General features: G+C 42.1%; 1 protein-coding gene across 16 annotated transcripts in view; it reads right to left on the reverse strand.

Annotated features, from left to right (window-relative positions):
* Positions 1-26,402, reverse strand: part of Rbfox1 (RNA binding fox-1 homolog 1) — a 1,681,994-nt gene that overhangs the window by 39,435 nt on the left and 1,616,157 nt on the right. For all 16 annotated transcript variants that reach the window (XM_036197533.1, XM_036197529.1, XM_036197544.1 and 13 more), the window contains 2 exons: positions 16,129-16,261; positions 5,369-5,408 (listed from right to left, as the gene is read on the reverse strand). In XM_036197533.1, coding sequence (XP_036053426.1) covers positions 5,369-5,408; positions 16,129-16,261 — 173 coding nt within the window. The remainder of the gene's footprint in view (positions 1-5,368; positions 5,409-16,128; positions 16,262-26,402) is intronic.

Consider the following 26,402-nt stretch of genomic DNA (forward strand, 5'->3'; position numbering starts at 1 on the left):
TCTTTCTTTCTGATTTATTATTATTATGTGTGCATGTATGTGCACATAGTGACTCTATGTGTGTGTGTGTGTGTATGTGTGTGTGTGTGTGTGTGTGTGTGTGTGTGTGTGTGTGTGTGTGTGTATGTGTGGCACATGCATGCCACAGAAAGCATGTGGAAGTCAGAGAACAACTTTTAGAAGTCTATGTCTACCTTCGTTTCTGTGGATCAAACTTAAGTAGGTTGTCAGGTCTTAGCAGTTAACGCTTTTGTCTGTTGAGATGTCTTCCTGGCCCTATTTCATTTTTGGTTGTTAAATGTTTATAATTCAAGAAATTAAAAACCACATTTGACCTCTAAGGTGGCATACTCATGATGGAGTCAAGTGTACAGATATAGTGCTGGTATCTGGAAAGAAGTGTCCCAAATCCATTGTGGACATGCCAGAAGGGAACAGGATGACTCTGTATTAAAACTGGAAAATTCAGTTAAGGCTTCCCTCTATGTTAGAGAACATTTCCCTCCCGAGAATCATCTTGTTAGTCAGGATTTCAGAGCAAACCCACAACCACGTGATGAGTGTTTTTCCATCAGTCAGGAATTCATACCTGTAGCAATTTATTGCCATACACTGGCTCTTGATACACTACTCTATAAGGAAACAGAGATGTAATGTTTTCAATGCAAAATGAAACAAATAAAAGAAAGTGCACAAATCAGACAGCAACCCTGGAGCAATTCATTTACAAGTTTGCTTCTCTTAGTTCAGTGTTGAGTCCACCTGTCAAACCAACGGAGAGGCTAGGCATGCCCCAGTACTGGACTTTAAACCCCCACACTGACAGTTGTAAGGGAGGTGAACACTGAGCTCAAACCATGTGGATATACCCATATTTGTTTTTAAGAAGATAAAAGGATAATTTCATGGCTTCTCACTTTTAGTCTGCATCACAACAGTTTCAGTATGAGGATTCTCTATCTCATGGTTGGAATTTTCTGGCTTACCTGAGGATTCCATTTTGATGTTAATGACATAGGAGCTCATAATCTCTGTATTATCTTCTCACTCTCTTCCCTCCCTTTCTCTTACTGAATTTCTAGAATTCCACCATTTTAAATTAATCTATTGCCCAGTGCTTAAATGTTGAACTCTGTCTTCGGATGATGTAAGCTCAAGCTTTGGAATCAGGGAACATTCATCATATTTCTATTGCTCTGCTATAATTTCTCTCTGTGCCTTTGTCCATTTTCAGCCATTGCCTTCACTCAGAGACCATCTTCTTTGATCCTCCCTGTAAATGTCAACCAGCACTTATTTTCTACTCCTCCTATAGCCTCAAGATGTCTACAGCTTCACTGGTGAGTAGAGGACCTGGCTTTGTAGGGAAGTTAATTTCCACAACTTTCAATTACTATTGCTCTTGCTATTGTCTCCTCCATTATTTAATGTGACACATTTTTTAATTAAAATGAAGGTGGTGGCTAATTAGTTATCAACTTGACAGGATCTAGATTTACCTATGAAACAAACTCTGGGCACCTGTGGCAGGGAGTTTCTCCACTGGGTTAACTGAAGTGAGAGGGCACACCCTAAGGGTGGGGGCACCCTCCTGTGGGCAGGGAGGGGCCTTAAGATGAATGAAAAGGAGACAGCAAATTGAGCCCTGGCTCTTATTTCCATCTGTTCCCTGTGTTCCCTGCATGTGACTAGCTGCCTCATGTTCCTATTACCAGGACTTCCAGCCATGATTGATTGAACATTCAAGACATGATCCCAAATAAGCCTACCCTTCCCTAAGGGTATTTTGTCAGGAATTCTGTCCCAGTGGTAAGAAAATTAACTAATGAGTTCATTTCAATATTGTTCACTGAAATGCAAAGTGTATTTCAGACTCAGTATGCTATTCATAAAAATGGCATCTCTATCTTTTAAAATAGAGGTGTGTGTTATAGCCTCCTCAGGAGAAGGACTTTGGTAATAACCCTGCACATCCCCTGCTCTGATTCAGAACTTCCCTTGTCTCTGATATGTAGCTGTCTGCACAGTGCACAGGCTTATCCCCAAGTCCAGAGGCAGCTGCTTTCTGGCAGGGAACCTCCCCTGTATAGAAGGGATGCTTTCTTTGCCATAGTTTTTTTTTTTTTTTTTTTTTTTTTGAGCATGTGATCCATGGCACTTCTTGACAAGACTACTCTCTATGGCAATTTTCTGTCATCTACAATTATTCCTCCCTCTTCCCTCAACCTTCTCCTCTCTGAAAAGTTTATGAAGATCATTATCTGTAGGAACTTGTGGCTTGCCTGTCATAGGGATCTTCAACATTGCAAGGTCTTTCCAATACTTGGTGCTCTGGTAGTACTAAAAATTCCAGAAATATCTAAGAGATTCAACTTCAGGTGGTAGAGTAGTGAGATCTTGGAGGACAAAATCAAAAGGATGGAGACAGCAGGATATGGTGAGTAGGGCAGTAGTTTTGGGGAATATTCTACTGTGGGTGTGGTTGATTCTCTCAGTTAGACTGTAGGAAGGAGATGGGATTGAGCAGGAAGAATGTGCTTTTATTAGAGGGGACCAAATGTAGGAACTTGGTGTTTTAGCTAATGGATTATAGAGAAATATGAGACAAACGTCATGTGGGAACTGATTCAGACATTGTAGAACCTCTGATAATTAACCTGAACCTATTTGTTATATAATATTGAAATGAGATTGTAGACCTATGGAAGAAACCTTTCTTTAAGTAAAACAGAATATGAAATGATTTTCAAGAAATCTCTACAACCACTATGACTTTAAAATGTGTGTCACTCAGGGTGTTTCTACTATTCACTATTCAGACTAATACCACAGCGGGGCAGTAGGACCTGTGGCTTAAATCCACACATTCAGGATGATATTTCTAGTGAGACTGAGCTTTGCTTTTTGTAGGAAAGAATTCATGCCATTTACTTCCTTTGAACTTAGAGCTGCCCATGGTGCTCTGCTTTGCTGCTGAGGTGGAAGGTCCATTTCACACAGGCACACCCCTCAACAGGGCTGTGCTACAGTGGTCTGCATGAGTCCAGAGGATACACATTGGGCAAATGACAGGCTAACCTAGTACTTCAGTGGAGTTACCTCATTACATATTTGAAACAGACACTGAAAACACACATTATTTTCATTCTATGAAACTTTTCCCTTCAGGACTCAAGCCTCTCTAATCAAGCACAGACTCTGGCAGGCCCACGTTCCTGAGCCTCCTTCGTCCTCTCTGCCTTGCCCTGTGGATTTTCTGATGTAGCCCCTGAAGCCCAGGATACAGTGTATAGTGCTGAAATTCTTCCACTCTTCTTGGCTTCTCTCTCACTCTCCCTCCCTCTCTCTCTCTCTCTCTCTCTCTCTCTCTCTCTCTCTCGTGTGTGTATGTGTGTGTGTGTGTGTGTGTGTGTGTGTACAAATGCACACATGTTGGGGATGTGTGCATACATGTGCAGAGGCCAGGGCTTGACATCAGGTGTCTTTCTCAACTGAATCTCTGCTTTACTTTGTGAGATAGGGTCTCTCATAGGTCTGGGAGCTCATCAGTTCCCTTGGCTGAATGTCCAGTAGGTCCGGTTCCTCCTGCTTTTGCTACCCCAACTCTGGGATTACAGGCATGCACTGCTGAGCCTGGACTTGCATGTTGGTGCCAGGACTCTGAACTCAGTTTCTCATGTTTACATGGCAATCAATATACTGACTGAGTCATCTCCCCATCCCTGTTTCCTGTTCTTGTGGCATCCTTGCCCCTGGCCAACACTTTCTTCAGGCTACACAAGAATCTGCGAGGTCAGGATAAGCTAATCCATTTGAAACATGTATGGAAGAGCACAATTAATAGATTATTATAGCTTTTATATACGAGAAACTGAGGTACAGAGAAGTAGGTACCCAATAGCTAACAGCTAAATTATAATGGTTTTAATTTTAACTAGGGACACCCATATTTATTTATTTTTTTGAACAAATGTTAGGAGATAGTTTTCTTTCTAGTGGACTTATCTCATATGTATAACCTTCTACCTCCCAAGTTTAAGGACATAATATAAGGCTCTAAATTCAGTGGTGCTGTGTTCATTTGTAACCCATTCCAGGCTACAGAAAGGCTGTGGGTATGAACTGACTCTCTGATTCATTTTATACCTGAGGGTAGGACTAGGTTCTACCCACCTCACATTTGAAATGTCATGAATTGAAAGTCTGAAGAAGAGGGCACAGTTGGGGCAGCTGTTAACAGAAGGAAGTTAATTGTTCTTGGGATAAATGAAAAACATGTTCAATCACACTAGTCTAGCAAGAAGGTGAATACTGTAGTAAACTGAAGGTGACAGCAAGGGTCTCAGATACAATCAGATATAAACTAAGTCTATCACTGATGGAAATTAATACCATCTGCAAGACTGCAACAAGGTGAAATTCAAAAGAAATAAAATAATCAATGTCTCTCATTTTCTAATAAATAGCATCAATTTGCACAAAAATATCATTTGATTTTTCTTATTCTAGTATATAAAAAACAAGTATGATTCTGTAAACTTATTTGAGGTCATTAATGGTACGCGCGTGTGTGTGTGTGTGTGTGTGTGTGTGTGTGTGTGTGTGTGTGATTTACAAAATGGATTTCTCTACTGCCCACTTAGCTTAAACTCTGTTCCAAGCTATTTTTATTACCACAGTGCTGCATTGTGACCTAGATCAGGGTAGGGAAGGTTCACTATGGTTCTGAAGATGAGACACATCTTCCTAAGAGGAACTTCATGAAATGGAACCAATTATTAAATAGTTCTAAATCAAGAAACTGTTGGAAGAGATGAAGAGGATGAAGGATTAGGAGGAAGCCTACCACTGCAGGTCATAGACATCATGATGGCGGAGTTAGGAAATGTTTATTGCTGTGTTCAGAGAAAAGAGAGAAATGGAATATTCCTAGCACTGTGTCAATAAATAATTACATTTATAAGGAAAGCATCAAAAACTATCAGCCATGAAAATACCTTTCAGTTCTCAGCAGCTGGTAACTACAGCTGTTGTTCTGAATATCAAACTGAAAACACACAGAACATATTGAGAACTCTAGAGAGCATGTCACTGTGGGTGGAGTTTTTAATTTGTCAAAAAGAAAAACCACCTTTTTGAATAGATGCAGTTGTGTTTATCTATTCCAAAGTTGATCAAGTCCAAGTCATTAATTCTCCTCAAACAGCAAGTCACGTTTCTTTTGAGCTCATGATCCTCAGCCCTTCCACCTTGAAAGACATGACCCAGAAGAGGTAATCTATTGGTCCCCACTAAGTTCAGAGCAAACTTGTATAAAGAATGACTCCTGGAGGTAAGGAGAACAGCATGCACGTTAATGAATACTTACATAAATGTCTGCACCATAAAATCCATCCTGGTAAACAACACTGTAAAGGTGCACACACAAAGAGAAACATTCGGATTAGTGCAGTTCCCCATGCAGACGCACCAACCCCGCACGGGCCAGGTTAGTCTGGTCTCATGATCCAAAACACAGGAACTGAGGAGAGTTTCAAACTGATTAAGGAGGTTGGAGACAAGAGCTGTCCATCAAATTGGGAACTTTAAGCTGGGGTTCCACATAGGCTCGGGTTCCATGTTGGACCAGCGTCACAGTGTTTTTGCTTGGGCACCAAAATGAACTTCGCACTCTTAGAAAAAGGTGCATTGCATGGCTTGGAAAGGCAAAGAGGGCTCGTGTGCATTTCCAAGTGGCCTACACAGACCTGAGAATCTTAACAATATTAAAGTTTGGAATCAAGCCATTGCTCCCCTTCCCACCAAACACAAAACACAGCATCTGTCAAAGAATGGGCTTGCAAGGGTAGAGAGTCAGAGGAGAACACTTTCATGATAGGCTAAAGCAAAATGGACTCAGGTAACTCAAATGGGGTCAGGCATTTTCTTCTGCACTCATTTCATATGGCAGTATTATCAGTGGGTGTTCTGTAAGACTTTTATTGTCAATTTAACAGAAAACCTGCATATATATCTGTGTGCAAACCTGTGCAAATAAGCAGGTATGCAAAATATGTATATTTTTGCTGGGCAATGGTGGCGCACGTCTTTAATCCTAGCACTCGGGAGGCAGAGCCAAGTGGATCTCTGTGAGTTTGAGGCCAGCCTGGTCTACCAAGTGAGCTCCAGGAAAGGCGCAAAGCTACACAGAGAAACCCTGTCTCGAAACACCAAAAAAAAAAAAAAATGTGTATTTTTATCTGTACAGATGTATGGGAGTGCATATATGTGCTTGTATGCATCAAGCCTTTATGCATTTGGAGTGTGTGTGTGGTTCAATTGTATATGTGTTTTTAAGTATTCAGATAAATCATATTCGGGCTAAGTCACGAGTCCACTTTATGATTGAATAAACCCCACTTTGTGGAAGGAAGTTTGCACAGCACATCCCAGTCCCTGGACTTAGAATCCCAGAAAAAGAGCTACTTCCAGAGGGCAAAGAATGGTTTTGAACTTCTCCAAGTTTCTTGGAATATCAAGGTATGTTATCATAGAAGGAACACATTCTATTATGTAAGTATCTGAGTGGGTTTACCAAGGTCATATGTACCCTGGACACCTTACAGGCCTTTGTGAGAACAGCAGATATCCTGTGTATAAGATGCTGTATTTCTAAACTTTTCTTTTCAGAGGATGGTTGGTAGTCATCAGTAACCTCCCCTAGCATCTTCCCATGATGTTTCTGGATGATTTATGATGCTGGCAAAGGATCAGTGAATCCATTGTTGAGTCAAGTCAGGGCCCTAATAGAAGTACAACTTTGATACGAAAGGATTTCATGAGCAGAATGAGCACACAGAGAAGCCAAGCATCTCAAGCCAAGGAAGAGTGCATTTCATCCCCTAAGCGCACACACTCACACACAGCAGTGACACTGGCTTGCTGGAGAACACGGTCGTGCGCTTCTTTCCCAGAGCTCTTTCAGGGTTGATTGGCAAACCCCCAAGGACCATTATCCTTAAAGTGTGGCAGGGATTTCCCACACTAAAGAGGTTGGTAGGAATGCCTTTCAGCTGTTGTTTGTATTTGATCCTGGCAGGCGACAGTTCACAAGAACACTTGTCAAGCAGTGCTAAACCCTAATCCAAAAGGCAGGCAGAAGTGTGTAGGGTTCTGATCTAGGCTTTGAATTTGCTTTTGACACTAGCAACGTAAAAAGACACTGTCTGTTGTGGGGTCAGAGGCAAGGTCAACTTCTACCAACAGACCTTAGAACAGATCTGATGAAAAGCAGGCAAGCAGCAGACAGTTACTTAGGGCCGCAAAACACAGACCTGAGCCTTAGCTGCATCAAGATCACATCTGTGTCATGTTTACATGCCATCATGCCTTTATCCATGCTACCCCAGTGTCTTTTCTACCAGTATCCTCATCCAAAATCAGCTGTATCACTACTTAAAAGCCAGGCAAGGTGCAGAAACATAGACCAAAGTGCAGTTTCCCTGTCAAACGGCCCTGCAGCTTCATGAAGAGCAGTCACCCAGAGGCCACCTCAAGGCACATATGTGCAAACAGGTGTAGGATTTAGTCAGGTAATGCTTTCAAAGTGATGACCAGCATCAAGGCAATAAGTTGCATAATTGTGACACAGGCTGCCTGAAACTGAGTTACACGCCCTCCCTGTGAATACCAGCATCCATGTGTCAGACTCCTATCTTTCTTGGTGGATCATTAGTTTCTACCTCCTGTAAAAGGCATTTTGTCTGTGCTTTGTTTTGGCCATAGAAGTTGCATTCATAGGAATATCACACATTGCATCTCATCTCAGGTTTGATTTCTTATTTCAGGCCCAGAATATATACAATAACCATCTGTTCAGAGGACGGTACACACACCTTAAAGAGGAGTAGAAGAAAGAGAACCATTTCTATGTCAGCATAAGATAGAATTCATTGGTCAGAGAATTATGTCATGGTGGATACTTATAATGTTTCCACTTGGGGAACAGAGTAAGGGGCATTGTTAGTGTGAAGGCAGCATGAGCCTCTTGGTGAGACGCTATTTTCCTATTTTATAATTATTACTGTTGTTGCTGTTGAGGGCCTGTGGTTTGAAGCTTGTGTATGGTTTGCATACTCAGCTGTAATGGTTGTTAGCATTGGAGGAAGTGAAAAGAGGTAAGATTAAACAATTACAAATTCTACCAGTACAGAGGACTAGAGAGTGTGGATAAATATTAATCCTTTAAAAATATTATGCATTTAAATATGGAAAACATTTCATTTTCCTAAATGTCTGCTGGACAGACAAGGTCTGCCTCATTTTGTGAAAAATAGAGAGAAAAGCCAAACGTAGGCCTTGGAGGCTCAGTGGCACACAGCATGGAACAGAGAGCTATGTCATGTGGCTGAGATTTGGTTCTTCCTCTGCCAGTGAGTTGAGGATGAGATGATGAAGGGAACATGGTTGCTGCTTTCTCCAGAAAGAGTGTTTGTCATTCCTATCTATCTGTATTAAGAACTCCAAGAAGCCTAGAAAGATTATGTTATTTGTCTTGGGGAGCCTTTTCTCTGAAAAATAACCCAGTTGCTGTAGTTTGTACTCCACCATGGGCTTTGGAAAGTTATTCTGAAACCTTTGGCATCTCAAATTTATGAGACAGAATTGACAGGAAACTGTGGGCAAGCTTCCTCATTTTGATGAGCACAAACAAATGGGTTGCAAGTATTATCTTTCTGCATTGGAAAGTTTCCTCTGCCCCAATCATTGTGCTGGAGCATCACAGTCACATCTTTTCCTAGCATTGATATCTAGAGGACTAGAGTCCCTATAGGGGAAAATACAGCCACAGCCATGCATCAGCTACAGTTGCAGCTGCAGTCTTTGCTGCAGAATGGAGGAATGGAGGCATCCTGAAAGAGCAAAGGATGGAAAGAGGCAGGAACAGAGAAGGCTGAAAGGACTAGCAGGCAGGCAAAGGAAATGGCAAGTGTAGGGTCCATGGTTGGAAAGTGTCTGGCTCCTTGGAGGGCCTGGAGGAAGGGCACACTTAGTAGCATTGAGTCCCCAAAGCCCTTCAGAAGGTGGTGGCTTCTGGGCAAATAAGTCAAGAATTTCAGTTATTACCACCACAAAGAGAAGGGATTGCTCATTTGTGCCAAGTATAGTTTTGAGTTATAAGGGAGACAGTGAGTGATATACCTCTGTAGTGTTAATAACCCTGGGAAGCTATGAGTTGATATAGCCATTCTCATTTCACTGGCAGAGTAATATAAACCTCCAGGAATGGGCTGCCAGTTTTACAAAAGTGCTATTTCCCCTAAGTTATTAGTCACAGCACAAGCATCATGACTGTGATGACTCATGTTTGCAGGTTGACTGCTCTGGGATGGGTCCATCAAAGCATCCTGTGCTCCTCACCCTCCTTTTCTCCCCTCCATGGACAAAGCCTCCATTCTCTCCCTAGACATGGATAAATTGACTTAACTAATAAATATTCTAGCCCAGGTCTTCTGGTTCCATAGCCAAATTCTTAATGACATGGCAGGCAGCAGTGGCTGAACTTCAATGTGCCTGGACTCACCTGGGGGACTAACTGAAATACAGATGGCTGGGCCTACGCCTAGCCCAGAGGTCTTGATTCAATAGATCTGGATAGGATGGGTGGCTAAAGAATTTGTATTTCTTTCAAGTAATGGGCAATGTTGCTGTTTGAAGTTCAAGAAAGAAGGGAATGATTATGTTCCTAAGTAACATATTCCAGATGTTATTTTTTATTACATGTATGATGAAACTGGAGTTCAGACTCTTTGGGATCCTGTTTGTCCTCCTCTGCCTACCTCCCAGGGTCTCATGTAGCCCAAGCTAGCCTTAGCTCACAATGCAGTCAAACACAATCTTGAACTTCTGATCTTCCTGCTTCCATTTCCCAAGGGCCTGGAAAACAGATGTGGACCACTATGCCAGGTTTTGCAGTACTAAGGGTCAATTCCAGGACTTTACGCATGCTAGGCAAGCATTCTGTAAGCTTAGTGACATCTCAGCCCCTAAGGTGCTGTTCTTGAGGAAGTGTTGAGTGTGGGAAAGCACTTACAGAGCCATATGGTCCTTTCTAGGAATGGCTCCCAGTGATTTTCGGATGCCTCAGCAAACAGGTGCACTTAAAATATCAGATGCATATGTAGGAAAAGAAGATGGGGCTCACCTGGAGGCTGCAGCTATAGACACACAGCAGTTCCCACCCTGAAGAAGGGGGTTGCTGTCATGCACTCAACAGATGTGGTCCTATTTTAATGCAGAAATGGTCTGTCTAGCCATGGAAAGGTAATTGTGTTGCTTGTCAATCACTCTAGGACTGCAATATGCTTTTGCAAGAGCATGATGAAAATGCACATCTCATTTTCTTAAGAAAGTAATAGTGGTAGTTAAATATTTGGATAGAGGCAAGCAGGGAATGATTGCACTATAGCAAATTGGTTTACTTTAAAAACAGAAAAAGGGAAAAAAAAAAAGGACAAGGAAGGAACAAAGGCAGAGGATGCCCCAAACTAAGCAATCTGTTTATGTAACAAAATATATACTAACCACAAATGTATTTTTATAGGAAAGGCATTCAAACCCCCTCTTCCCTACTGACCATTCCACCTGGAAAATAAATTACATTTTTGAATATGCTCAAATATAACTATGTACAATGGTTATCAGGTGGTTCCATGCACACACTAGTATTTGTACATAACTGTGGATGTGTTTGTATATGTACATTTTCCCTAGGGAAAGTTCATATTTTAAAGAAGCTAATCAAAAGAATCTGTGGAAATCCTGCCCTCACTGGAGCCTGTGTGAGTATATGGGATAGGCCACACATTTTTTGGGCCTAGGGGTAGACTGACTATTGTTACTATGTGTGAGGTGGCTAGGTCTTGGGGACTTATTGGCATCTGAGCACAGGCCCCTGAGTCTTTGAGTTCACATCTTCCTGGTGACCCTTGAGTTGATTAGTGTCAGATGTTGAGGGCTTATTAATTGCTATGGGTCTCTAGGTATATTCTTATATCAGGCAACTTTAAGATGCTTGCCCCTAGGGTGCTATCTGATCTTTACTGTGGTGATACCAAATTGCCCTAAAATACTTTTCCGGTTAGATCTAGAAGTGTGTACAAGTGTCCTAATAAGTTCCTTGAGGATGTGCAGAATATCATAGTAATAACAGACTATAGTGGTTAATAGATGATCAACTTGACAGGCTCTAGAATCACCTGGAGACAAGGCTCTGGGCATGTCTGTGAGGAAGTTTCTAGATTGGATTAACTGTGGTGGGAGGAACCACCTTGACTGTGGGCATCAATGGTTCTGGGGTCTCAGAATGAACAGGAAGGAGAAAAGCCAGGAGAGCACTAGCAAGCACTTATTCTCTCTGTTTGCTGATTGAGGATGCAGTGTGAGCAGCAGCCTCAAGTGCCTGCTGTCATGCTGTCCCTGCTGTAGTGGACTGTATCCACTGTGGGACATGATAAAGCATCCCTTGCTTCTTTAAGTTGTCTTTGTATAGCATTTTGTAGGAGCAACAAGGAAAATACATGTTATACATACCATAGAACAAAGACTAAAGCCCCATAGCTAATGTTGGATATGTAGGCTTACATCTCCTAGGATGTTTCCTAAGGACAGTATGTTGTATCACCAAACAACATATATAGTACACACCTGATCAATATCTACTTAGTAATTACTTAATGGGTAGTGAAACAAGGCCTATGCTGCTGCTCAAGGAATGGGATTACCTGCTGTGTCATATATGGGGTGCTGTGCTCAGTCTAGTGAGTGTGTATCCAATTCCATGTATATTGCCAGTCTGCAAGCTGCTTTGAATGGCAACTTCACAATGGATAATTTCTCATGAATATGACTCGTTAGATGATGGGCATTGTGGCTTCTCCACTCAGATGTCAATAGAGATGAGGAGCAATAGGAGATCCATTGGACTTTGAGACGACTGACACTAGCTGAGGTACTATGTTCAGTCTATGGGACCCACAAACTCTTGATGTGCCTCTTCCTAAGACTACGCCTGTGCTTTGGGGGTAATATGAGATTTGTGAACTGCAGGGGCCCCCTAGTAAAGAGGTAAAATATACATGAAGGAAGAGATGCAAGGTTAACCTTTGTACAACCTCAAGAAAAGGGGAGCATGGAGAGAGAGAGGAACATGGGCAACTTACAAAAATGTCAATAGTCACATCAAGCTCAACAAGATTAGCTGCAGTCCAGCAAATGTGCCCTAGTATTGGTCTTACTGAGCTGTAACCATGTAGGGCTCTTCCTATTTCATCCTTCATCAACCCTATGGAGCTGGTGCATGCTTTACTCTCCTATCAAGTACACTGCATTTCCTTGTAGCTTTCTAGGGTGGTGAAATCCTGTATTTACTCTTCCAAGTCTGATTGATTTACTATTGGCAGCTGATAGCGAGTTGCTGGCTGTGTTTAGGGTTATCTGCTTATTCCTTTATCCCTCTACTGCCCATGGGCAGAAGTATTGCTCCAGGAGTGATGATCACAATTGATATTTCCAGATAGTTCTATTTATGTATGCCAGAGAAAACAGAATAGGACCTCTTCATAATCTATGCAGTTCAACTGTTGGGAGGGCAGAAAATGGACCCAGATAAAAGTGCCTTTAATGAGTCTTCTTAGATGTTTATCTCAGTGCTGGATATATCCAAGGACTATCCTAGGCTCCACAAAGGTTGCTAAGAAGTTTCTGTTATACGTCACATGTGTGAGTGTGTGAGTATGTGTGAGCACATGTGTATGTGTGTGCATGTGTTTTCTATCAGAGAAAAAGATATGGAAGCCCCATATGAACATAGAATAAAGAACACCTTGGGGGGTAGAAATTTTAGCAACAGACTCATTGTGTGAAAAGTAGGTTGTAGATAAATATGTCTTCATGTGGTGATAGTAAGAAAAACATTTTCATAAACAAATTTATTTCATGAGGCAATGTCATAGAAAAGATGGAGATGGCTGGGGGTGGGTACTCACAGGACAGGATCTTAATATGCCAGTTTGGAAACAAAGGGACACACAATCTTGTCACCCATGTCTTCTCTTCTGGGAAGCCTCATCTGAACACCCATGCTGGGCTAAGGACCCTCCTTTGGTAAACAGCCCTCTACCTTATCATCTATCATGCTAATCTGCAGAAATTCCTATGGATGTATTATAGGTAGCATACAATGGGGCACAAAACATGGCTAAACAGGGCTGGAATAAAGATGTCAGTCAAGCCTGGAAACAAAAAGCCTCCAAAGGCCTTTTGATTCAGTAGTTCTGGGAATGCCAGTCCCTGGAAACATGCTTGCATCTGCAGCCTCATTATTCATTGTTTCTCCTCAACTCAGGATCAGGCACCTCTTTCCTCTGGGAAATCTACACTCTGGGTACCACTTTGTTTTCTTAAGAAGATGTCCTACGTTCTTTGTAATCTAAGCCAAGGAGAGGAATAGAGAAACAGGCACCTAACCAAATCTCACCAGTACTTTGTGTCTTATAGATTCTTAACACCAGCCTTCTGCCCCATGTTGAAAATCCTAGATAATGAATGGATGAATTAATTAATCTGTGTGTATGTATGGTGCTTGCACACGAGTGAGTGTGCATGGAGGGCAGTGCAGGACCTATGGCATTTTCTATCACTCTCTACCTTATTATCTTGAGACAAGGACTCGCTGAACTGTAATTTTGCTCTTTTGTGCTAGTCTTGCTGGCTAGTGAGCTCCCAATATCTGTCTCCCTTCAGCTTCCCAGTGCTGGCATTACAGGCATGCCTAGCTTTTTTTTTTCTTTTATCATGGTAATCAAGTCAAACACAGGTCTTCATGTTAGCAAAGCAACTGCTCCAAGTCAGTGAGCTATTGCTCTAGATTCTGGCATCAAGAATTCTATTTAAACTTCCAATTCAAGAATTTCAGCCATAAGATCTTTCCCTTAGAGCAGTTCAACACAATATCCTTTCCTCAGCACATGCCATTATGTGTGTTCTATATAGACCAATGACATGTTCAAAGAAGCAGAAGGGCACACGCCAACATCACAGCCGGATAGTTAGGAGAACTCATGGAATATTACCCTTTCATCCTTTCCAAAAGAGTCACAAACATGTTGTATACCATTTGGAAGTGCCTGTTTCTCCCTGGCGAGCGTGGCATTAATTAGTTATACATGGTTATTCCTGGCAAAGAGCACATTCATTATTAGTTAGTAAATTTCAATTTTATAGCAGGTATGTTATGTTGAGCTTTTTATAAATTGTTCATGGGAGAATAGGCCACATAATTTTACTTATTTTTTTCCTGTTCAATATAATAGTGAGATACTAACTAGTATATGTACAGAGAAGATACAATTATCATATACTAAGATGATGATTTTCAGACAGAATAAAGTGTCTTAAATGTGCTATTTTGCACTTATGGCTTATGAATCTTTCTTTAGCAATAACATGAACAGAGATTATTGCTTAGCTATTTCTACCCTACCCCCATGCCTTCCATAACCCATGTACCAAATGGGTTCATGCTGGGTAGGCCTTTACAGATAGATTATGGAGTCAAAGGTCCTTTATATGACATATGGATACACTGGGGCTATGGGGAGATTTTAAAGCCAGTTGGCTCTTACTTTCTTATCATCCACAATCCCTCTTGTCATTTGACCCACTAAGAAACCTTGCACTGACTTACACCAGAAACCTGGTGTCAGTAACCCAGTTCCTTTTCTTGCCTTTATTCTCCCGTTTTGAGGATTTCACCTAGCCTCACTCCTGCATATGCTCCAGTCTGCTTCATAGTCTTTGTTTTTTCACACACTTCAGATGAGCTCTTTTGGAGTGAGCAAGATATGAATAAATAATTATAAGAGCGCTTCCCTTCATCATCAGTAGTGAGTGAGCAAGGGTCACTCAGATTTCCTAAAAGATTTATATGGAACAAAGCTTTTAAGAAAATGCATTTAACCCCTTTCATATGACCATGGCATAGACACATTCTTTCTACAGATGAGAAAGCTAGTCCTTGGTCTGGAGAAGCTCACACCAGATCCTCCTCAGTGTAGCTGAATCTTCTATGAAACTGGAGAGGGGAGGAGAGTACAGTTCACACTTTGAGCCAGGCAATGCTCTACCTTAAGGGTGGGGCTAGCCGAAGGACCACAGGATGTTCAAGTAACATGCCTGGAGTCTATCCACTAGATACCATCACCCATGTCTACCCTGCTGTACCAATCAAAAATATCCTAGACCTTGTCCTATGTAGGGCCACTACCTTAGAGGCCCTTCTCTCTTTTCATGCCCAGAGGTGGACGAATACCCTTCCAAGATCCCTAATGAAAGAGCAGAGGAAGCATCATTTCAGGGTGGTTTCCTTTATGTTAGTGAATCTTGCTTTCCTTCCCTCCCTCCCCCATCCTTCCTTCCTCCCTTCCTTCCTTTCTTCCCAACCATTCCTAGATCTTTAGTTGTCAGTTACAATATCCAATCACAGAAGATCTCAGTTGACAGTAGAAAACAAATCCATTTCCCCATGGAGGAGAAAGGACAGGCTGGGCCATTTTGGAAAATGCAAGTAAAAAGCAAATTAACTGTGATTTCATTCCTGTCTGGAATGTTGTGTTTGACTCAACACCTAATTTTTTCAGGCAAAAGTTTGTACATCTGGGAGTGCAAAATGTCCATGGGGAGAAAAGCAAAATAACCCCAATGATTTTCATGTATGAAAAACTGCATGTCCCTTTGAATTCAAGGAATAAGTGTAGTCCAACCTCCTTAATAACCAGATGCTTGCAGTCATCAGAAATACATCCTTGGCTGTAACCATTTCTCTGTTCTCCAGCATTCAGTCTCAAAGAGAATTTACATAACAACATGTGACATGTAGAATGCTTAAAGGCACCAACCATGACCAGACAAATTACACTCATTTTTCAATACTCTTTGCAAGGTGCTTTGCAGCAGGCGCACATTAGGCTGCATGCTGGGGAGGTTCTGGTGGGGTGGTCAAGACCATCATGCGCTCGCAAACACTCCGTGCCTCTGGGGAGGGAGATCAGGTGCAGGGAGGCCCCCCTCCCAGCGGGGTGCAGCACTTACCCGCCATAGGCCGGGATTGGGGGTGGGGGCGCTGCAGCCCTGAAGGTGTTGTACACGGTGCGGCCACGGCCTCGCAGGTGGGCCCCTCGGTAAGCGGCTGCAGCAGTGGCAGCTGGATATGGGAAGCCAGGCACTATGGGAGAGAGGAGAGAGCAGGATACCATGAGATGCATATGTAGTCTGGTGAGGACCGTTTCCCCAGTCCTGTTTATGGGGGTCTAGCCTCCTACAGTAAGATTCAAAGGGCAGAGAACAGTGCCGCAAGACTGGAAACAAATATGAGCATGGCGTGGGTACGACTGTAGTTTCTGACGATGTGAGAAATGAGACATTTACAGAGAATTCCTGAGAACGGGGAAAAAGCTGCCCACAAAAACCTAAGGTATAGAAGAGTAAATTTGAATCCTTATGAGAAATGCTTCAGCCGCTGTATATGCATACATGTGAGTATGTATATACATCTATCTGGGTACATGTCTGGGAAACCTCATCACCTTTTGAAAAACATGTTTGTATAGGCATGATTTTGGATATATCCAATACATATATACATATGCATATGTGTGTATATGCTCCCATTTGTGTACGTGCACATATTCACATATTTGTGTATCTACACATATACACACATTTTTTTACATGCTGGTAGTTATCTTTGAGGCCAAACTGCATAGAATTAAGAGTTTATTATTTTTTCTTATAATTTCCCCCCATTTACTTTCATTTATAGTCTTACATTCCTTTTATATCCATACCTGGCATGTCACAAATTTAACTTTCTTTGCAGGGAAATTGTTGGGGGTGGAATGCAGGACTTTAGACATTCTAGCTAGGCAAGTGCCCTTCCCTTGAGCAGCATCCCCAGTGTTTGCCAGGAACTTTTAATTGAGGCATTCTTGCAGATGTGTGCTGTAAATGTGAAAACTGCTTTGTGTCCTCAATGGTTTATCAGCATCTCACAAGCCCCTAAGCATCAGTGCACATATGCCTTTACTAGAAGACAGGGAAGTCTGGTAACTACTTCTTTGGGAAGAATGGGGTATGTGGGTGCTCATGACTTGCTGGGCAAAGTAGGAAATGCTGAGCTCATCCAAGCCTAGGGCTATTCAGCATAAGAGAGGCTTGCTTCAGGACCAGGGAGATGTTTGGGAATGCTTCCATCCTGATTCTATCTCACGATGATTCAAATAAAAATGTTCATAGAATGTTTTTCATTTTCAAACTAAGGAAAGTGAAAAATGTACAGTCTGGTTGAGCAGCTGGCTTGCTGTATGAAGACACTCAGTAATTATGCTGACTTATTTATTAGACCCCTCTATGAAGCCACAGGAGGGAGACCAGCTCTCTTGGGTGATGAGCCTGCTTGGAGGATTTACTTGTGTAGATGAGGTGCCATGTGAAGCAGAAGCTTGTCATTGGAGTGAAGAGAGAAGGCACTGCTCAGTGTGGAGAGCCAGGCCTCTATTCTGAGACTCTGATTTTCTTGGTTGGGATAAGTGCTTATAGACACTGAGATGAGACTCTGGACTCTTCCAAGCAAAGCTTGTTAGCACAATCTTTTCCCAGTGAAGGGGACACAGAGCGACATCTAGTTCCAACATTGTCACCAGGGAGGCTAAGTGCCCATGAGCAAGTCAGAGTCTCTAGTGATCTTGCTTTGGGCTATAGTCCTCATGTAGAAAGTGTTGTGCCCTGGGTGGATGCTTTTTGATGTCCTCTATTGTGGAGTTAATGTCCCTTGGCTTCTTCCTTTTTTTTTTTTCCTTTTCTCCCTCCCCCTTCTCCCCCTTCCTCATTCTCTCTGGTCTTTCTTTTGTGACAGGGTTTCTCTACAAAGCTCTATATGGCTTGGAACTCACTATGTAGAATAAGCTGGTCTTCACCTCACAGTGATACCCTTGTCTCTGCCTCCAAAGTGCTAGAAGGACAGGTGTGCACCACCTTGTCCCACTCCAGATACCCTCTTGTGAAGTCCTGAATGAACAAGGGTAAGTCAGGTAGGTAGGAAAAAGGGAGGAGCCAGCTAGAATAGGACTGAGGAAAGTAGGAAGGGGAGGAGGATGGTGTTTGGACTCCCCATCCTTCATTCTCTCCTTCTGCCTCTTCCTTCCCTTCCCTCCTCCATTTCTTCTGCCTCCCTCTACTCCTCTTTCCTTCCTCCTCTCCTTATTTCCTTCAGTTTTTATATCCACCTTCTCCTTTCTTTCATTCCTTCTTTTCTCCATTTTTATCTTTCCTTTGTACACCCCCCCCCCACACACACACACATAAAATTTCCTCCTGCAGACAGGCCTCCTGCATCTAAATCAAGTAACTTGGATTGTATGAAGAGAGAAGCACTCTTGCCTGGTGCTAGAAAGCAAGCTCCATTAGGGCAGGGTTCTCCATCTGCCTGCTCCTTGGTTTGGAGAAGCACCTAACTGAACTCAACTCCAGCCTTGGTCATCCTTTTGGTACCTAACTGTCTCTTTAGTCCCAGACCATGAGTGACCCTGCCTGAAAATAAAGAGGTGGCTGGCACTTCAGGAGGATTGGGACCTGAGTTTACCCACAGGTGTACACACACTTTCCCACTGCCCCTACACATGAAATGTTGCTTGTTCTTTGTAAACTTTCCTAGACAGGTAGTACCTATCACATGCTACTTAGGTCATTCCATCCAGATAGCCCATAAACAATGGCCTTCCTGCCCAGCAACAGCTCTTCCTGAGCACAGCCATTCTGTGACACAAGCATGTTAATGCCCATCCGTGTCCATATGCTAAGACTTCTGGAGTCACTGCCTGTGTTTCTTCCTGTCTCAACTGTTTTTCTCCCACAGATGCTGGTGACAGCACAGCTGTCATCTGTCATAAAGTCACATGGTCAGTTTCAAGGGCGAAGAACACATCTTTTTCATCACAGCTCTTTTATACTAATAGGTTGGAAAAAATGGAAATTTTCTTACTTGCATACTGGATGAGGGTTCATAAATGCTGTTATGTGGTCAAATGTATATTTGAAGCAATTACCTGGGCAGATAACCCGGGCACAGATTAAACACAAGCCAATGAACTTATTCTTCAATATGGGGGGGGGGTATTTCTTAAGGACTCATTTCCTTTATGATGCAATACTTATCTTGTTGAGTTAAAAGTATTTTATCATCTATGTACATTTTGGTTTGAGTTGCATCCATTAAGTAGATAATAAATGTTTAGTAAGTGCAATGTAGTGCCAAACAAAAAAGCACAAACCCTCTTCATTTATGTAATTGAGTAAGCTGGCATTAAAATAAAATACATAAATGTCACCTTCACTAATCTTTCTATATAAGCTAGGTCTAGGAGTTCCTACCTGTAATCCCAGCACTTACAGTGCTGAGGCAGGAGACTTACAAACATTGAGGTCGGCCTGAGCTATGTAGTGAGATCTTAAAACAAACAATAAATAATAATGTTAGAAAAACAAAAAGATGCCAACGTATAGGCATCTTTGGAACCATAACTCTTGAGTTGGCTCTCCTATCCCTGATAGATACCTTGAAGTTATTAAACACGTAAATAAAACCACCACTAAGTACAATGGTGGTATTCAAGTTGATTTGTGGATGCAGGATTCAGTTTTGGATCCCCTCCTGGGTGGAGAAGATGAGGGAGGGAAAACTCATACATACCCTCTCAAACCTTGCACCATGAATCAAAGTTTGGAAAGTCAGATGTCAACAAAACAAAATTGGATTTAGCTTATAAGCTATGATGGAACACCAGAAAAGCACAGGGCAGGATCAAAAATCCCCTAGGTGTCCATATCCATTCCCAGCCTCACTCAGCCTCTGCCAAAGCCCTTTAGTTAGAGAGATGAATATGAGAGCAGGTGCATTGAGGGTGAGGGTGTCACCTTTCCCTTGGGAATAAGGAATCTTCCCACATGGTGGTAACTCAATGGAACTGAAGCTTAAGGGAAGGATCAAGAGGCACTCTATAAGATTCAAGCATCAAGGCAAATCAAGGGTTTTAAATGGAAGACATTTGAGTGCATCAACCAGCCAAACAAGGCATTTAGCAAAGTGTCTACTGCTTCCTGCCCATATCTCCCTCAAAGACAAAGCCCCCACCTTCAATGAGCTCCATGTTCATGTATTTACAGTGACTAGCGCCTCCTCCCTCCCCATCTCGTTTACGAACATGGTGCTTACCTTTGAAAATAAACACAAATGAGATCATTTCACCAGCCTGGAAATCCCCAGAGAAGTAACAAAGCCAGTGGAAAATACTTGAGGGTTATAAACTGCATATTAAAGTTTTAGAGCTCAAGAGAGACAGAAGAATAGCAGATGCATACCCCGACAGGGGGGTGGATTCTGCCACACAGCCATAAAAGTATACAGCCCGCTTTAATGGGCAATTATTCTTTGCATTTGTGTGTTGGGTTGAATTTGTATGAGATTGCCAGATGCCCTGGTAAAGGTGTTGCCATCAGGGTTGGTTCTTTGTCTTGTACCTTCTACCCCTTTGCATCCCAAAGCCTTCCTTGTTTCCCCATTCTTTGAAAATATGAAAACACAAACCCAAGTGCATATGCTAATACGTGGTTGAATTATTCTGCAGGTAATGCATGCTAAGAAACATTCAAATGCTTGAATTTGGGGGTGCAAATGTGCCTTTGACAGCAGGTTCAGGGTCTTATTGGGTTCCTCTGTGGCAGGGACTCAACGTTTCATGTGTCACACTATAAATTATGATATGAAGTAGTAGTTAACAAACACACTGGGGCACCATAAATGGGCAACCTAGCTCCTGAGAGGCAGGGCATTGTGCAGTAAACTCTCTCTGAGAGATCCAAAATCTGATTTTTTTTTCCAAATGGTCAAAAATATTAACTTCTGTTTTCAAAATGAATTGAAAATGAAAGTCCACCAATCTGGTTTGGGACACAGGGTTCACACATGACTAAATCATCCTCTTTAATCGGCACTCAGTGGCAAATGTAATATGGCAGGGTGTATTAAGTTCTAGGTGAAAATAGAAAGGTCTTCTTTTAATCCAGTGATTTTAGGGCTTGGGGGGAAATGTGAATCGTTCTTTCTGTCATTTATAAAAAGATCCCAAACAGACCCTTAATTTGTAGAATTTCTGGTGCTTCTACTCACAAGTAGTTATATCTGAGACCTACATTTGGGATCCACTCTTGTTCAGAATAAATGATGTTAAATGCTGCTGCTTAGAAGTGAATAAATCTATGTTTTGGACAAACTGGTTCCTTATAGGACATCCTCATTTGAAATGCATTGAATGAGAAAACAAAAAAAATTCTAATTAATGTACAACTCTAATCACCATTCTCCACATGGAAGAGTAATTTTTCACTGTTCATTTGCTTGGTTTAATCTCAAAACTGACATAACAGAAATGCAATGCCCTATAAATCTCCACTCGTTTCTTTCTTTAATATTCATATTCCACTGACCTGCAGAGGCTTGTTGCTGCATTCTACTACAGCATCCGGAAGTGTCGATAAAAATATTGTGAAAGGCAAGATGTGTTTCTTGCTGGCTGTGCTGGCCATTTACTGGGGGAGTGGGGGGGGGGAGACACAATAAATGGCTGGTGGATTGTCCCTAGGCTGGCTGGCTGGTGGGTGATTAGTGATTAATTACCTTGCAGCAAATTGACACGGCACCAGGAAATTGACACAGCCCTGATTAATTAACTTTTTATGGGCGGTAGTTACTCACAAAACACTGCGTTCCATAATTGAATCTCTTTACATAACAGTCATGGTACAAAAGTTTTAGTCAAATCCAAATTAGCCAGAAGTTTCTAAGGCTGTTATAGGTCTGATTAGGATGTGTTTGTAAGAACTGGCAAGAGTTTGAACTTGGAGAGAGATGTGTGGTCTTGAAGGGAGATGGGGAGGGAGAAGACAGTGACACCATACCGGCTTGACTGTCAAGGCAAAATGTATTGGTCTAAGTCTTTACCTCAGCTAAACTTTGAAGAGTGACTGAGATGTCTCATTTTCTCCTGCTTGATGTGGCTACTGCCCCTGAGTGGCTCTGGCAGATTCTTTTCCTTCTGTTTAGTCTATAAAGATTAATGAAGACTCCATGAGGCAAATTTTGGTCTGTAGCTGGGCTTCATTTTCTCACATCATTTCACATCTTGTCCCTTTATGCTGATACCACCATATTCCACCACAGTTATGTTTCCTCTCTCATTTGATTTTCTTACTGCCACTTTGACTGACACATCCTTCTGTAGCTCTTCAGTGGACTGTCCTGAGTGCTATATTTCTGGGACTACCATGTCCCTAACATGGACAAAATGATCTGACAGAAGAAGATCACTGAAATATTCTAATTATACTGTTAGATAAGCAGAATTCTGCAGCACTTCAGCTACAGAGAAAACTGAATGGCTGATCCTAACTTTGAACCTGGAAGTCTTAAGATGCTGCTTAAGCAGGTGGCTCACTCGAAGGACAAAGCCTCATTTACTCATGATGCTAGTGCTAAGAGATCCTGGATCTCACTTGTCTAATGCCTGGACAGAGATAACTGGTGTAATCCTAGCAATGATGTGATCACAGTTGGCAGAATTCTAGCCTGTGAGACTCCATTATCAGATGGAAGAGGTTCAACTGCATGATAGCAGCGAGTGTTTATTGACACTTGCTAATTGCCAGATGCACAGATTAGCCCATTAGCTCTTTGAAAAACCATATGAATCTGGACTATTGCTATTTTTCTTTTTCTTTTTCTTTTTTTTTTCTTTTTTCTTTGTGTGTGTGTGTGTGTGTGTGTGTGTATGTGTGTGTGGGGGGGTAGATTTGGAGTCTAGAGCAGCTCTGCAGCCTCCAAAGTCTTATCTTTTCATTCATTCCCTGGGCATCCCCCATCCAGTTGCTACTGTGCTTTCTCTTTCTTTCTTTGCAGATAGCCCAACATGGCTTCCCTCCTATTGCCTACACAAGCTCGAGTGTCCTCTGCTGTGTTTCTAGTTCATCTGATACAGCCAACCTCAATCCATCATGGATTGGCTGAAAATCTACAGGGCACTCCTTTGATAGACTTCCTGGAGATCTCAGTATACTCCTTGTTGGGAGAGGGACTATGCCATCATTGCCCTTATGTGTTTCTATTCTGAGATTTCAAGACGTCCATGAAAGCTTCAGTGCTCTTTCACTAATTAGGTGCAGTTCACAGAGATGGCCACAGATTTATATGGATAAAAATCCAAGGGCAGCCTATTTCCCTTTTCTACTAGGGTTTATCTACACATCTGGATATAAGCCAGGATTAAATAACTAAACTGTCCAACACATAGAGATATGCAAATAGCAACTAGGGTTACATTAGAACCATGTTAGTACAGGCCTCAGATGTACACAAACCTAGTTACGTTAAGTTCATGGTGATTCAATTCTGCTACAACTTTTGAATTTAGAAAATTGGAGTAGGAAACATATTTCAGGGCTTGGAAGATGGCTTACTGTAAAATGATAATCCTGAAAGCAATGAGAACTGAGTTCAATCCCAAGAACCTATATTAAAAGCCATATGGTTACACAAGACTTTAATCCCAACATTTGGGAGGTAGACACAGACAGATCACTGTGGCTCACTCACTGGCCTACCAGCCTAGCCAAATCTGTGAGCTCTAGGCTGAGAAAATCTGTCTCAAAAAATGAGGTGGAGAAAGATAGAAGAAAATACTCAATTCCACTTCTTTCCTCCACCTGCGTGCACACACAGGTGCATACACACCCACATCCACCAAAACTCATTTCAGAAGTTGGGACTATTTGGATATAAAACTAACCTTCCACTTTGGGGTGCTGTATTTATTGTTTTATATGTAATCAATTTATTAATTCCTTTGTCACATACCATTTTATCCACAGCTTGGTTTGAAATAAATCTCCTGCTTGTCCATAAATGGATGAACCAGAAGAAAACCATACAGAAAACCAGGCACAGTGAACACACAGGGATTTGTTCTGGATCACAGGGTTGGTGTTCCCCAAGCAGAAAGATCTCTTCACCCAAAACAGTTAATTTTCAAAGGCAGAACAAAAACCCATACTTGTTACCCATGCCCAGAAATATTCTCAAATCATTTATCTGTGTGGGGCTGAGCAAGAAAGCAGCTTTGGTCTCACTCAGCACCACACAGTTCCCACTTCCTGTAGAACCTTGCTGGTTTCTCTCTTGTGCTACAAAAGGCAGGGTTAATCTGGCAGATGTGCAGTGGGTGCTTCCAGGCCCCTGGGTATGCAGTCTCACACTTTCTGTGGAAGAGGTCCTTGTGATCTCTCTGACTCACAGGTATTGACAGACCTCCCCCAGGCAAGATTTTGGAAACATTCATTCAACAAAATGGAAATGAATCTCCATCTTGGAGTGTTTAACTTGGCAGTACTGTAGCCAACATTTGCAAAAGTGCTTTCTGTTGTTGGAGAGAGAATAGAAGCTGGAATCTATTTTAATTTAGATGGAACCATTTACCATAATCTCTGAGTTTGACAAAATCAGTACCAATGTCAACTTAGTTTTTTTTTTTTTCTCCCCAGGAAGGCAGGAGGAAAAAAAAGAAACCAAATAGTTTATATAAATAATGACTTTATCGAGTGCATATATATATATATATATACAGTAAAGGTTCAATTGTTAAATCATTCATGATCTATCTAACAGCTGGCTGGAACAGTGAGCTCGATGGATTGCCTCTCAAGGTAGGAAGCAGGGAAGTGAGATAAATTAGCTGCCTTATGCTGGGCTGGATTTCCCATAGTTCTCTGGGGCTGCTACAGCTCTTGAGTTTGAGGTCCTCAGAGGGGGGCTGGCACTGACTCACAAGACAGGTATGAGATGCAAACGCGTTTGTTTATTTCCCATCCAGCGATCACTGTGAGGAGAGCTGTTCTGTCTGTCAGGGTTTGAGGCCATCTGCCTTTCCAGGTCAGCATTTAGCTTTAGACAAAACAAAAGCAAACAAACCAAAATCCCCACAAAAACAAAAACTGAATCTGAGTCTTTGATCAACATCCCATACAACCTGTAGGACAGGTGCCATCTGTACCTGCTAATCACATGCCTGATTTAAGAGCTGGAATCCCAAGGCCCTCTTATAAACAGACTGAAGGAGGGCCATTTGGAAACTGTCCAGTTGTCCAGTCAGTACACAAATAAAATCTTCCCAATTAGCTTCTGTGAGAAGCCAGTCCATTTTTTGAGTAGTTGTTATGACTCCAGAAGTCTGGAAAGAACTTACATTGCCATTTCTTTTAATGCCCACGTTTAAGTAAGTATCCAAGATAATTTACATAGCAAAGACAGTCGGTCACATTATGGCTACCACACAAGCACATCATACTGCCCTACAACCCTGATCTTTGCTTTGTGTTGTGGGGAAGTGCTGGGAGAATTTTGTGAAGCCAGTGATGGTAACCAGGATGTGTTAGTGGAAACTAGCACTGTGTGGTTAGAAGTGATTGCTGTATGGGGGGCTGGGGTGGAGCATGCAGAGCCCAGGGAACCCTCAGGTGTCATTCCATAGATGTTTTGTTTTTGTGAGACAGGATCACTCACTGGCTTGGAACTATTCAATGCCACATCCAACCAGGGTGTCCAGCAAGTTTTCTGAATATCCCTCTCTCCAGATTTGAGATCACAGTATGTGCCGATATGTCCAGCTTTTCTTATGTGTGCTTTGGGGCCTAAGCTCAGATCTCAGTCTTTCATGGCTTTACCATTTACCACACTTTACCACTGAGCGATCTTCCCATCTCTTTCTTGTTTTCACACAGGAAGAAATTGGGTATCAAAAGCCCACATTACATGTAAACAAAACCCAAGGAGATAGCTGTAATGTATGCATGCAGCTGGGGTATTTGGGCCTAACACTGAATTTCTTTGCCACTGCACTCAAATTCTCTGGGTAGCCCTAGATTGGCCTGAGATGGCTTTTATCTGTAGCTGATAACAAGATTTAAGGAAAGTTCCCTTAGCAGTAAAGCAAATGTTTAACTTCTTGGGTGAATATGAACTCTCCCAGGTCTCTTTTCTTTCCACAGAAGGCAAGTTCATCCTCCTTTTGTTATCTTTGACCTGGGTAGGGAAATTTGCTTTTGATGAGGGGAAAGGAATCTTCTATGTCTCTATGATCAGAATATCCATGCAGGGAGCCCCCGGAATCTCTCTTCCAACACTTGAAATGAACAAATGCCCTTTTTCCAGTCCTTAGCTGCTCATCTGTAGGTCTGCAGACCTGGGGGCCTTAGGGTTCAATATG

The sequence above is a fragment of the Onychomys torridus genome, chromosome 8, assembly GCF_903995425.1.
Source record: "Onychomys torridus chromosome 8, mOncTor1.1, whole genome shotgun sequence".
Taxonomy (NCBI): Eukaryota; Metazoa; Chordata; class Mammalia; order Rodentia; family Cricetidae; genus Onychomys; species Onychomys torridus.